We start from the raw sequence: 14846 nt of genomic DNA, 5'->3' as shown, positions 1-14846 counted from the left end.
AGGTACCTTCTGACTAAAGAACAGCTTTCCAACTAAAAGCTGTAAACTAATAGAACAAGAAAAGGTCTACAAAGTTTATTTCTTACAACAAAGTCTAACTGAATGTTACCTGTTGGCTGGCATCTTGTTTGATGTTATCATCAGGGTCAGAGTCCTGCCAAGTTCTGACTAGTTCAGGCAGCGCACCATCAACAGGAGCCTGAGAGCCTGTCACCTGGAATTAAAACCACAAATAACTTACCAACATCATACAGACACCACAAATGACAGACTCAAGACCTGTATAGTTAAATCATGTGAAGTTAGTCCCCAAAACCAAACAAGCTTTTCTAACTAAAGTGTTCCAGTCAGCCCTGATGTCTAATCAGGTCCTATAACAGCATCTTTATGGATGTAGTGGAGCATCCTTCAGCATGACACTTTAGCCGTTTTGCTGTTGAGGATGTGTGGAACTATAGCTGTAATATAATCAGCCTCCATAATGTCCATAACCAAAATATGATCTAAAAACATGAGACAACTTTCGATCCATACGGAGGGCCCCACAAGTAGCCATCGGAAATCTGTTATTGTGTGTGTGTGAATGATTGGCTTGGTTGGAATAACCAAGACAACTTTAGATCCATACGGAGGGCCCCACAAGTAGCCATCAGAAATCTGTTATGTGTGTGCGAATGATTGGCTTGGTTGGACACCCATGGGCGCATGTTTCAACAATCCTTCTATAGGTGTGTGTGCCACTGGTTCGTTTGGGCTCTATGAGGAGAACCACTAAAACCATGTGATCCAATGGTTGGCTGAATGCTGTTTAAGGTACCTTCTGACTAAAGAACAGCTTTCCAACTAAAAGCTGTAAACTAAGAGAACAAGAAAAGGTCTACAAAGTTTATTTCTTACAACAAAGTCTAACTGAATGTTACCTGTTGGCTGGCATCTTGTTTGATGTTATCATCAGGGTCAGAATCCTGCCAAGTTCTGGCTGGTTCAGGCAGAGCACCGTCAACAGGAGCCTGAGAGCCTGTCACCTGGAATTAAAACCACAAATAACTTACCAACATCATACAGACACCACAAATGACAGACTCAAGACCTGTATAGTTAAATCATGTGAAGTTAGTCCCCAAAACCAAACAAGCTTTTCTAACTAAAGTGTTCCAGTCAGACCTGATGTCTAATCAGGTCCTATAACAGCATATTTATGGATGTAGTGGAGCATCCTTCAGCATGACACTTTAGCCGTTTTGCTGTTGAGGATGTGTGGAACTATAGCTGTAATATAATCAGCCTCCATAATGTCCATAACCAAAATATGATCTAAAAACATGAGACAACTTTTGATCCATACGGAGGGCCCTACAAGTAGCCATCAGAAATCTGTTAGTGTGTGTGTGAATGATTGGCTTGGTTGGAATAACCAAGACAACTTTAGATCCATACGGAGGGCCCCACAAGTAGCCATCAGAAATCTGTTATGTGTGTGTGAATGATTGGCTTGGTTGGACACCCATGGGCGCATGTTTCAACAATCCTTCTATAGGTGTGTGTGCCACTGGTTCGTTTGGGCTCTATGAGGAGAACCACTAAAACCATGTGATCCAATGGTTGGCTGAATGCTGTTTAAGGTACCTTCTGACTAAAGAACAGCTTTCCAACTAAAAGCTGTAAACTAAGAGAACAAGAAAAGGTCTACAAAGTTGATTTCTTACAACAAAGTCTAACTGAATGTTACCTGTTGGCTGGCATCTTGTTTGATGTTATCATCAGGGTCAGAGTCCTGCCAAGTTCTGGCTGGTTCAGGCAGAGCACCGTCAACAGGAGCCTGAGAGCCTGTCACCTGGAATTAAAACCACAAATAACTTACCAACATCATACAGACACCACAAATGACAGACTCAAGACCTGTATAGTTAAATCATGTGAAGTTAGTCCCCAAAACCAAACAAGCTTTTCTAACTAAAGTGTTCCAGTCAGACCTGATGTCTAATCAGGTCCTATAACAGCATCTTTATGGATGTAGTGGAGCATCCTTCAGCATGACACTTTAGTCGTTTTGCTGTTGAGGATGTGTGGAACTATAGCTGTAATATAATCAGCCTCCATAATGTCCATAACCAAAATATGATCTAAAAACATGAGACAACTTTCGATCCATACGGAGGGCCCCACAAGTAGCCATCAGAAATCTGTTATTGTGTGTGTGTGAATGATTGGCTTGGTTGGAATAACCAAGACAACTTTAGATCCATACGGAGGGCCCCACAAGTAGCCATCAGAAATCTGTTATGTGTGTGCGAATGATTGGCTTGGTTGGACACCCATGGGCGCATGTTTCAACAATCCTTCTATAGGTGTGTGTGCCACTGGTTCGTTTGGGCTCTATGAGGAGAACCACTAAAACCATGTGATCCAATGGTTGGCTGAATGCTGTTTAAGGTACCTTCTGACTAAAGAACAGCTTTCCAACTAAAAGCTGTAAACTAAGAGAACAAGAAAAGGTCTACAAAGTTTATTTCTTACAACAAAGTCTAACTGAATGTTACCTGTTGGCTGGCATCTTGTTTGATGTTATAATCAGGGCCAGAGTCCTGCCAAGTTCTGTCTGGTTCAGGCAGCGCACCGTCAACAGGAGCCTGAGAGCCTGTCACCTGGAATCAAAACCACAAATAACTTACCAACATCATACTGAGAGTAATTCAAATAAAAGAGACAAAAATCTTCCTTTTTTTAATAACAAATTAATATTCCAACTTGCATACTTGATCTTACTGACTTACTTTTTCACGCCATGGCCATTTAGAATCACCATAGTTGTAATCGATTTCAGTTCCCATTTCTATGTTTTTGATGGCAAAAAGGCACAAATGGGGCTCGTCATTTACTATTTTTTTCATGGTGCAGTTTGGAGACTTGTGGTTGTCATTCACTAATCTTCCAAGAGAGCCATCCTCTGTTGATGCATCAATACTAGGAAAGAAAAAACAGAAATCAAACATTTTGTATCATATAACTAGTTTTTTAGTAAAATAAAAGTTGGCTTACAGAAATAAAAACTTGCAACATTTCAAAAGAAAAGTTGAGAGGGAAACAATGTCTTTTTGAACGTCATAGCACTAAATAAAAAAAATTGTTAATGCCACAATCCTGATGTGTTATTGAAATATTGCTTCTGAGTGACTCACTAATTTAGGGTATTTTATTCCAGTCTCTTTCTAGAGTTCATAATTATTGTATAGAAAATATTTGGATATACATACCACCAGTAATGATTCTGCCATTCAAAGTCAAAGAGAAATGTACTCTCCTTTTCAGAGTACTGCTTGTTTGGCATTTTTCTGCTGACAGAAGTTGTATTCTAAGATGAACTCTCCTTGTTCAAAGTGCTGGGTAGCAAACACGCCTCTTCCTGCAAGGACATTTTATATAAAACCATTGGTTATGAGAAAATAAAGATTCACCTTTAACCAAATAATTGTGGTGTTATCTTACAATTTTAATACTAAGTTCTCGCTTAGAAACAGAAATACAACAACCAATCTGAATTTGATTGTTTTTTGTGTTGTTTTATAAAATAAATAAATATATACTTAATGGATAAATGGTCTAAAAATGAGTTTATTACCTTTTTGATCATCAATAAATCTTTCCACTAGTCCAGGTTTGTCCTTTGAGGATTAAATGTAAAAGGCTGCTTCATCAGCAGGCTTTTTTCTTGCTTTCCTTTTGGCCATTTCTGGCTCTAAAAAATAATTCAAAACATGGCAGAGAGAACTTTAACAAGCACTCTATATTAATTTTAAAAGATTTGTAATCATCCACTGTATAAAGACTGAAGGAATAAGCCTGGCCTGAGAACTAACAGAACAAGAGTGATTAAAGAAAGAATATTTTTCAGAAAATACTGATATATTAATGAAAATGTTTGTCGGTTTGAAGCTGAGCTTTGTTACTTTTAACTAGTCACAGTTCCAACCAGGTGCTGCATCCAAAGAAAAGTTATTTCAATAGTTTTACCAGTATAACTCGTTATACTTTTCAGGAGCTACCAACTCGTTTTTATTATGTTTGTGTTTGAAAAGTGAACGTAGCATCCTGATTAGCGGTAGCTAATTAGCCAATAAGCTAGTTTCCGGATAGTTTTATTTGCGTCAGAATGCTTGTGTTATTTAAAGAAAGCATTCTTACATGATAGAAAACCACCGAGAAATACAGAAGACATGCAGATATATCATAACACTGAGCACACACGTGTTTGACGAGTTTTGAAGTGGTTTCGGCAATTACGGCCAGAGTCCGGTTCTGGGCTTAGCAATTATGAAACATTAGCACATCGAAATCATCCTGAATATAGCACGGAGCAATTATACATTCTGTCGTTCTCTTTTACACCATTGTTTTTAAAACCACTGCAAGCTAAGATGAATAACAAGTTAAAAAGCCGGACTGTCTGAGGGGAAAACGTTACGCCATCCGAGTGACAATATACCGAATCCGAAGCCATAATCATTGCATATAAACCCCTCGGGGTCTGGACAAAAAGCATTTCTACATCAGTTTCTTGTACTTAGTATTTACATGCAGTTGATTTACTCACCGTGTATGTTGTGTTTCGTTATGAGCAGCGTGTCTTCGTCGCGGAGCAGTCTCAGTCTGGCGGCGTCACACGTGGCGAAGTGACGTTAAGCTGGTGGTTTTAGCCGCATGAAGCTAACACATGCAATACCTGCTGATTTAACTAATATGTAAACTGATGGTAAAGATTAAATTACTATTTATTTATACCTTTATTTTTATGTTTAGAACATGAAAAATGCACACGAGATGCTGATTTAACTAATATGTAAACTGATGGTAAAGAATAAATTACTATTTATTTATACCTTTATTTTTATGTTTAGAACATGAAAAATGCACGAGACAGTTTTTAAAATAAGCCTAATAGAATGAGCGTATTTTTATAAAGCAAGTGTAATGAATATTAAATAACGTAGATAAATTGCAATTGTAATGCAGGAATTTTATGTTTACAGTATTATTTTAGCTGCTATGGTTACTAAAATAATAATTACCTGGTTTAAATCTACAGGAAATAGCATTTTATTTTCTTAATCAACACTCGGATCACGAGGTGCCCTGATTGGTTGAATCACACACACTTCCGGTAGTGTGTATACTTGCAATACCACTTGCCATGGTCGGGGGGCCGCTACTGAGCACACACACTTCACACACACAATTCTCAACATTGCGACCATGAGGGGTAAGTGAAAAAAATTCGTGAGGCATGTTGTTAGAGCATTTCAAGCTGTTTTAGAGTGGTTTCCCGAGTGGGGTCCATGATTTTGGACCCCACAACGACACAGGGCCCCACTTTGTTGGTGGGCTCCCTGTCTTCGGACCCCCCATACTAATAAAAACAAGTACACACGCACACACACACACACACACACACACACACACACACACACACACACACACACACATACACCCACAGAGCCAGTCATGTGTAAAGATGAGGACGACTTTCACAACCCAACTTTGTGGTCGTGCCTCATTTGTTCCGCTTTGACGGCGCCGTACTCCTGACTAGTTTGTCCCAGTAATAGTCTCTTATTTAATCTCCCGCGCCGGTGACTGAACGCCTCATTCGCCTCCTGAATTACCTAGGTACGTGAGTGCGTGTGTGTGCTACACAAATGAATCGATGTGCAGCCTCCCAGCAAGGAGAGGGAAGATGATCAATCAAACGCAGATTGTTCATCAAAGATCAGCTTTGTGTTTTCATCCCTTTTTCTTTCCATCTGTGAAATCTGCTGATCTGCACTTTGATTAGCAATGTCTGCGCCTCAAGTTCCGGTGAGCAAAATGTTCACATTACAAATTTCAAAAATAGGAAGTTTGATATAAAAAAAAAAGTGAAGGAAAATTAGGAAGATGACTAGTCATTCAGTTTCTCAGTCATTCACTTCCTCTGTTCTTCATTCTTTGTTTTGTTTCCTCTTTTTGTCTGACCAGGAAACAGCTGTTAACTTACGCAGTCGTGTGTGTGTGTGTGTGTGTGTGTGTGTGTGTGTGTGTGTGTGTGTGTGTGTGTGTGTGTGTGTGTGTGTGTGTGTCTGTCTGTGTGTGTGTCAACAAAAAAACAGACCCTCGGGACAGGCATGATTAATTGATTGGCAATCAGACCATTTTCAGAAGCAGCTGCCTAAACGGGCTGCCATACAAATCAAAACAGGAAGTTTGGTTTGGATGCCAAATGCTGGTCGAGCACAAATCTTTATGATGAGATACTTTTGATCCCCTTCATATTTTGACAATCAAACGTGCACTTGGCTACTCAGTAGAACCAATCAACATGAAACTCGGTGTGGATTGTATCAGGATACACGAAAAAGTCTCACGACCCATGCCTGGAAGGAAACAGGAAGTGGGTTGTTTTGCTTCGAAAACATCACAATGTCAAAGTTGGGGTAGTATTGTTATTGAAATAAAAAAATTGTTGAATCTTTTAAGTATGCTAGCGGTGCACTCGATACCCCGACGGCAAGCTGCCAAAAAGTAATTTGAGTGCAGACGATAGCAGCCGATGTAAACGCCTCTCTCCGTTCTTATCTCTTGCGCCGCCGTGATTCCCATCGGGAATTCAGCTCTGTGCCGAATCGGATCGGCGGCATATCGGCGGCACGCAAGCGTCTGGTGAGTTGCCGGTATCCGTGGTGACGCCGTGGTGGATCAATCCATCAGTCGGGACGAAAACAGATGAAACGACGACAGAGCGCAACAGGCGGGAAGGGAAAAATGCTTTTAACCGGGATGTGGTAAAAATAGCAAGAGGAAATGTTACACCAGTCTGAAAAATTTATTGTCACACACACACAAATCCCAAAAGGCCATCACATCATTCCCAATCGGCACAGACGCAGCAATTATACGGCGAAGACTACATGCTGCTGTCAGACGCAACAAGGCTAACAGACAGGCGGGACCGTGTGTGTGTGTGTGTGTGTGTGTGTGTGTGTGTGTGTGCGTGCGTGTGCGTGAGTGTGTGTGTGTGTGTGTGTGTGCGTGTGCGTGCGTGTGTTTGTGTGTGTGTTTAGCAGTCGGGCAAAGCAGTTGATGACAGAGGACAAAGAAGCAGACCAAACATGACGACGCCAGTGTGTACGCGTGTGCGTCGCCGCAGAGAAAGAATTTTGAGGAAACTTGACATAGCTTGATACATTTAAGAGTAATAGAGGCTGGCGAGGCTTTTATTGACTTAACTACAGCTATTAATACGATGCTACTTTATTTCTAATGATATTGCCATTTACAGTTTTATTAAGGGGATCATTATTGAAGGCAAACATGGACACGCGCATCATTGTGGAGCAACCACATGTAGTTTCTAGTTTCGGTCTTCTACGTTATGTAAGATTATCTGTAAGAATGCTGACTTTGCAGTAGAAAAAAAAATCATAAGACACCAAATGTCATGAGTTTACAAGAATACTAATCATCGCTTAAGATGCCGTGCAGCAAATTAGCTCAAATGGGATTTAATGTCCATTTGTGTCAATTGTCTAGTCCAATCTATGCTGCAAGCTAAAGTCATGAAATAGCCTCTTGTCCAAAGAAAATGTTTACACTTAGCCTGTTGCTAAGTTAGCGAATAGCGGCTAACTTCATCCTACCAGCCACACAATGCGTGTGAAGACTTGTCAGATTTTCAATAACAGACTCCATAGAAGCCAGCAACCATGTTACAACGCTAATGACAACAAATGAGGAGTCATAACTGTTATTATCGACCCCTGGCATAGGTTACACACACAAGCTTTAAGTTACACTTTTGAGTGACAGCTTAGAGGTCAAAATTTGCAGACTTGGTCCACTTCTTCCCCCTATTCCATATTGTTGTCTTTTACATAAAAAAGCAGGTAAAGTTCCCTCTTAACGAATCTACAGAGCCCTCAAAAGAGCTGCATAAGTCTGATTCGAGGAATTCGGTATTCGAGGAAATGACTGTCCCCCATTCCGCATCACTGCCATTCACGCCCCCCCACCCCCACCCCACCCACCTCAAAAAAGGTGGAAAATGACCGTTTTTACTGCTGTCGAGTAAATGCAGACTTAATGGATGAGACGGGGCTTCATTCTGTACTGTAGGCGTAATGGACATGTGGGCCACACACACGTGCACGCACGCACAGACACATGCTGGTCACAGCTGTGCTTATTCAATGTCCATCAGTGTGGAACCATCACACACACGCCAATTAACATACCACGTGCTCATTAATAGCTTTTGGTGAGCACGTGATGAGCGTGAATGATTTACGTGGAGCCTGATGTCAACAAAACATTTTATACACACGCGCGCGCACGAATATGATGATGATACATAATTTAGTCTGCAAATTCGCCATGACAGGTGTGCATGTATTATTTAGTAAAGGGAGCCAGCGGCCATTAGGCGCGTGCGTGCGTACGCATCGATCAGATCAGAGCTGAAGCGCGCAGCCCGATCGCGCCCGAGGCGCGCGCACGCACCACAACAACACTCCACGCAGGAAAAGCACGTTTAAATGCGTAAAGGGGAAAAAAAATCTTAAAAGCTATTCAGGGGTGGGGCTAAAAGTACAACATTCAAAATTATAGATTTTTTTTTTTCGAGAGGAAGGCACGTGACTGTTTTTACGAGCGCGTCCGCGTGCGTGTGTGCCTGTCAGCGGACCGCGCTGCGATCCATGTGAGCGAGGAAATTAATATATAATTCAGGCGGAAAAAAACGACAAGCCAAACTGGACAGTAATGAGGAACATAGAATAACGTGCAAATTGTTAAAAATATTTATATGTATCAATATATTGTTTTCAAAAACTGCTTACAGACCTGCTGCCAGTTTTCCTCCAGGGAAGGCATCGCGGAGAAATAACCAGTGTCGTGCACCAGTTGGAGTTCCTGGAAAATACTGTAATTAGCCAGCACGTCCATACTTGTTGTTCAAGAACAACAAGAAGTAAAAGAAAAACGTCCACAATCAAGCCCCAAAAAAGTCCGCACGGGAAGTGTCACATCCAAACAATTATTTCCTCATCTCACGTTTAGGTGGGGAGAGAAAAAGAAAAAGAAAAAAAACAACTACAGCTGAAGCAGGAAAGCTCAGAATGAGCGCGCACTTTAATTTTAATTTGTTGAATAGGAGAAAAATGAAGCTTAGTTTTGTCGGTTCCGCCTCTGCTCGCGGCTGCCAGGTTTGCTTCCGCACAGGCAGCTCGCCATGCAGGCTGCGGGTTGCCAGGTTTGCTTCACGGCACAAGCCACGCAGCTTCGCCATGCAGGCTTTTGCGGGTTGCCAGGTACCACATAAGCGGGGGACCAGAGGGGGCGTGGAGTCACTTGTCACTCACTTGCTCGCGTGACCATATAAGGTAAATCGGCTTCATGATGTCAGCGCCGGCCACGTAAGGGGGTGCTGCTGGTGAGGTAGGAGGCGGGACTTGTTGGGAGATAGGCTCGCCATTGGCTGGTTCCCGCTGTCAGCCCCGCCTCTTTTGGCAAAGAGGGGGGTGAGTTATTTTTAGCGAGCTTTAAATGGAGCCGAGCAACGCTCGCTCCAGTCAGTCCTGTGAGGACCTCAGAGGACGCACATGAGCCAATAGCTCTCCAAAAACAAGCAGCGTCAAAAAGTAGTGTGAGCGTACAAGTGAAAGCACATTTACTAGCTGCATGAAACGGAGCAGAGTTAGCAGACCTTCTCCCACCACTTCGGGTCACATGACTGGGTTGGCTAGACCCTGTGGCTAAGCATGATGCTAATTAAAAATAAACTACAGAAATAGCGATGGTCTTGTTTGTATGGGACATCTAAACTAAGATTTTGACATATCACAAAATTGTTTAAGATTATCATAAATTGCATGTAATGTTTGGGAACTGAAATGAAACCTAACCTAAATGTCAATTCAAGACTATTTAGTGGTATCAGGTGCACTATGTACAGTAAAAAACGGCTTGGTAAGCAGCAGTTGAAGCACACATTATGTAGGGAATAAAGGAAAATGTGCTTTCGGCAGTTTGCAAACATATGTTTTAAGGTTGTGTTAAACTTATAATCATATTAATATCTAGTATTAGAGTGCTCGTGTGGATTGGTGGGGGGCGAGGAATGTGCAGACAAACTGCATGAACTTGTTTTCTTCAAAGTGTTGTGGAATAGGCCCGGATAGGGAGTACCGGAGGAGACCATCTCAAGGTCGGTTAGGAACAAGAACAACAGCACGTCTATGAGACCGGCCTTCGAGGGAAAAACCCAACTGTCTGACCTCAGCGACACCTGGACCGGGGAGGAGATGGCCATCGACCAATCATCTCACAATATTTTGCATGCTTTAATATTCATATTGTGTTTCTTTAAAACTGGGCAACCCGGAAGAATGTGTCGTCTTTTGGTGGTCACAAAAACGCACGAGTTTTAGTGTGAGGGACCCGGGACCCAGGCCTGTATTAGTGCGCTTTGTCAGGAATAAATAATTGGTAAATTTGGTCTGATTGATCTACTGGTCTTCTCTTTGACAGAACGAACTCGCAAAATTGTTAGGTGCGCCAGTGTGTGGATTAGGACATAGCAATTTATGTGTTAAGTGTTGATCGCAATTTGGAGTCAGATCAATAACTAGAATCCGTAACCTAACAATTTCTTGGTGACCGCGGACGTGATGTCAAGAGAAGGGTAATTGACAACTCGTGGTCTTTAGCCAAGACACCGGACAGTGTCAGGGACACTGTCTCCCGGTCGGCGAACCGTTTGGAATAAGCGCACAACGTTGAGCTGGTACGACATCTCCTAAACCCTGAGCTCATCACCGATAAGGTAAGCAGAATACCTGTTACTATAAGTCGAAATGCTGCAAATTGAAAGAGGAAATTTAAGAGGAGACTGTCGTTCAGATCAAATAAGGTGTGCATGAAGTTAAGATACATACGGTGAATAAGTTTGGAACTTACGTGTGTAACGTGTACGGTAAAGTCAGGGACTTACGCGTACTAAGGATAGGTCAGGGACCTAGTGCTTCGTCGTGGCGGACAAGGGTGCGGTGACGATCGTATTCAAATAGCTGGGGTTAATAAAGAGATCCCCGAGGGGAAGTGAGGCCTCCTCAAAAAATATCCGGTGGTAACAGTTCCTCCTGTGAGAGATCAGACCGCTAAAACATCCAAAATGAACCAAATTGGGGGGAGAGTGTGTGTGCGCGCAGAGGATCCTCATGAGTGGGTGTGTATATGAGTGTGTGTGAGTGATGTGTGTTCTATGGAAGAATGGTGTGTTTAAGTTAAGTTGGTTAGAGAAACTAAGATGAGCAAGGTGTGGCAGTAGAGAAAATAAGGTGTGTGACAGAAAGTTACTAGAACGGTGGCTTGATAGGATGAGAATAAGAGACAACAAATGTTGTGTAGAAGACATTGAAAGATGTCGAATGTGAACATGATGAAGGGCGCAACAGCAAAGTTGGCCTGCCCTTTGAGAGGTTGAGACTGATGGGCGAGCCTGCACTCGCGCGTAGTCGCGGGTCTGGGCTGTACGCGTGGGCCTGTGCTATGCTCGCGCGGGCGGTGGGCCGGCATCATGATTGTTGCAGGAAATGGCCAGCCTGTAACCAGTCAACATTGATGCCGCGACCCTCTCGCACGGGGGGTGCTATAGCCCGGGCGGGGCAGGGACAGTGTGAGTTTCTCAGTGAATGTTTGAAGCAGTGAGATTGAAGGAATGTATATGCTGATGTGGAAGCGCAAATTGTGAGTGGTATTGACCGATAGAAAGTGGCAAAGAAGCTACATGAGAGATGGATTGTGCGTGCGTGCGTATGCGTGTGTGTGTGTGTGTGTGTGTGTGTACGTGCGGTTGTGTGCGCGCTCGGTGTGTGCGTTTATGTGCACACCCTGTGTGCTGCATCCACACAGTGTGAGGAGGAAGACGGCATGGATCAGAGAATGTTCAAGAAAGGGGGGCTAACTCGTAAATAATGAGGAGCTATTGGGAGTAATCTGTTTGTCCTTTCTTTAAGGTTAGGTTAGGTTAGGTTAGCAACACGAGCGATTTAGAGGTTCAAAAGAAAGACAGTTAAAAGAAAAAAACATTTTTGATTTGGACAATGGCAGGCTAACAAGAGCATGAGAAAGAAGGGTAGAGAAAGCGGTGAAAATAGACAAGGAAAGAAATGAATACAAGGGCATTTATCCATCTTTGCATGATGTGACACACCCGAGTGCCCCGAAACTCGGAGTGAGCTATGTTGGACCGCCGCCGTACGGCGACCCCGGAGTAATGGATCCGGTGGTGACGTTGGGTGGTAGGATGGTAGTGGATGTCGAGGGCGAAGGCGAAAGGGCGGATCAGAGTATTGTACAGTTGATTGAACAAGCAGTAAATAAAGAGAGGCGACGGGCCCGGGAGGGGGACACATCCCGCGTGGACACATCCCGCGTGGACACCTCCACCCCCGGTCCGAGCCCTCAACCGTCCAATGTGACAAAAGGAGAAAGCTGGCATAGACTTACTGCCGAGAATGAGGAGCTAAAAAAGAAAATTGATCAAGCCGATGAGCAGCGTACACAGGAAGCGCAGATGTTAAAATGGGCAACAGAGAGAGAGAGAGAGAGAGAGAGAGAGAGAGAGAGAGAGAGAGAGAGAGAGAGAGAGAGAGACACGGAGAAAATATAATTTGCGGAGTGGTCAGGGACAGATGACACAGGCCGAGGTGCAGAAAAATGAATTGATGTGTCCGCTGGTGACCACATCGGGCGGTCAGCACTACGAGCCCATGGTGCTCCGTGATGTGACCACGATAATGGAAAATATGCCCCCACTTCACAGAGGAGGCAAGGTGTGGCTGAACAAATTTTTGGCTCTGATGAGTGGGCAGAGCTGTACACTCGGTGACATGCGCCAGATGTTGGCAGGAGCATGCTCCCTGGTGCAACTGCAGGCAACTGAGGAAGCAGCAGGCACAGCGAGACTGGGGAGGGAGGTGCCCTTGCCACAAGTAGCAGCGCCCCTGTTTGAAAACATTAAATTGACTTTCCCACAACCCACCGATCTGGCCCCCACTATGTTTCCTTATGATGTGAAAATGTCACCTGCACAACATTATGTAACATGTGTGGAGAGTTGGATTGAAACCACAGGTCGACATCCGGCTCTCACGCACGAGGCAGAGGTGCTCTTCCGAACGGCGCTGCTGGATGGACTTCCGCCAGATGTGAAGAAGCAGCTAATGTCAGATCCTGACATTCTGGTTTGTGCCGAAGAACGATTTAAACGTCATCTTTTGCATCACTGCAGAATGTTCACTGAGTCACAAGCTAAAGTTGAAAACGAGACAGACGCATTATCTAAACAGTTGTTGAAATTACAGTTGGCAAAAATGCATGGTGAAGCTAAACAGTCTAAATCACAGAAAAAGGAAATGCAAATGTTACAGGCTCTTCAGGTGGTGGGGCGCGGAAGGGGCCAGTTCCGGGGCGGATACAGAGGGAGTGCACCTGCTTACCCGGGGAGGGCAGCATACAAACCCCATTCGCCCAACGCATGTTTCATCTGCGGCGAAACCGACCACTGGGCAAAAGAATGCCCACAGTATCGACCGCGCGGAGCCACCCGCCCACAAACGCACGGAGGTCAGTACTACCAACATGATGATCTCTGGTGTGGACAATTTGAATAGGGCTGCCCAGGGAGCCAGGAAAGCAGTGGCCCGGCGGAGCCAATGCTTCATGTGACAGTGGAAAGAAAAACCTGTGAAGATGCTGGTGGACACAGGAGCAACTTATTCATCAATAAACACTGCCCTTCCTGTATCCTCACTGTCAAAGAAAACAACTTTAGTCGGCTTCTCGGGACAACCACGTACTCTGCCTTTTACCAAACCACTTGAAACTGTGATCACCCGGACAGGGTGTAGACTGTGGTACAAATACATCCATTCCACAGACACTCCGATCAATTTGATGGGAAGGGACTTGCTGTCAGCCGTTCAAGCCAGAATTCTGTGTGGGCCAGAGGGAGTGATTATTCAATTTCCAGATGGCATCAGCATCCAGTGCTCACAGCAGCTACAACAACATGGTCAGTGGCTGATGGCGCCCCTACCGGCAGAAGCAGAAACTGCAACCATCTACTGGGCCAGGCTGGAGCCAGAGACCCCTGCTGGTGGCGGTGTGTTCTCGACCTACCTACTGTGGAAGCCTGGATCTGCTCACTGGCGCCATACCACCCACCTGTTGATCCTTTGCATTGCACTCTATTTTATGACCGAAAAAGTGATGATGTATATCGGGATTTGTTTGAAGAAATTGAAGGGCACATGTGGGATTTAACTTCATCGTGCATTTTGATTGGTAAAGAGGGAGTCGCAGCGGCAACTGAATTGACATATGAACAAATGCAGTGGTTCAAAATGACAGAGAAAGGGGTGCCACACATTTCGCTGGCTCTTGCCCCAGGACACGAGGCCAGACAATTGGGCTCAATGGCCAAGCAGTTGTTGCAACAGACCGATTGGCGGAAAACTCACATTCCTAATTTGTACTGGTCTGAGTCTCAGAATGCATACCAAATTAAACAACCCATGGCAGACACAGGATTGCTGGAGATGATGTTGGTGTCCCGCACACACGGTAGGGAGTTAACTGATCATGAGGACGCTGAAGTAATGCTGGCGGCCTTGCCCGACACACTGTGGTCCCAGAGTCCATTTGATGTCGGGTTTTGTCATTAGGTGGCCCCTATTGATCTCCAAATGGATGAGACGCAGCCTATCAAACGGCCTCAATATCGTTGGCCGAAAGAGGCGGACCAAGGCATGGAA

At 44.1% G+C, this 14846-nt stretch overlaps 1 protein-coding gene and 1 long non-coding RNA gene across 9 annotated transcripts in view; both read right to left on the bottom strand.

Moving 5' to 3' along the window:
- Positions 1-9319, bottom strand: part of LOC125973243 (Krueppel-like factor 7) — a 51308-nt gene extending 41989 nt beyond the window's left edge. For 6 of the 7 annotated variants that reach the window (XR_011087190.1, XR_011087189.1, XR_011087191.1 and 3 more), the window contains exon 1: positions 8872-9318. Coding sequence is in view for 1 of the 7 variants with exons in the window: in XM_049727171.1 (XP_049583128.1) it covers positions 8872-8973 (102 nt within the window). In the remaining 6 variants the exon portion in view is untranslated. Of the gene's footprint in view, positions 1-8871 lie in introns of all 7 variants that reach the window. The other variant, XR_011087192.1, reaches the window with a different exon arrangement.
- On the bottom strand, positions 2549-4751 carry LOC137840505 (uncharacterized). 2 transcript variants are annotated; one of them, XR_011087194.1, is made up of 4 exons: positions 3620-4751; positions 3255-3403; positions 2775-2964; positions 2549-2645 (listed from the first exon to the last, which is right to left on the bottom strand). It is a non-coding gene; the product is annotated as an uncharacterized lncRNA (long non-coding RNA). The 2 variants fall into 2 exon arrangements; XR_011087193.1 differs by lacking the exon at positions 2549-2645 and having other exon boundaries at positions 2685-2964; positions 3620-4750.
- Positions 9320-14846: the final 5527 nt, after the last annotated feature.

This window comes from Syngnathus scovelli, chromosome 8, assembly GCF_024217435.2.
Source record: "Syngnathus scovelli strain Florida chromosome 8, RoL_Ssco_1.2, whole genome shotgun sequence".
Lineage (NCBI taxonomy): Eukaryota > Metazoa > Chordata > Actinopteri > Syngnathiformes > Syngnathidae > Syngnathus > Syngnathus scovelli.
This window is presented reverse-complemented; position numbering and strand designations above follow the sequence as displayed.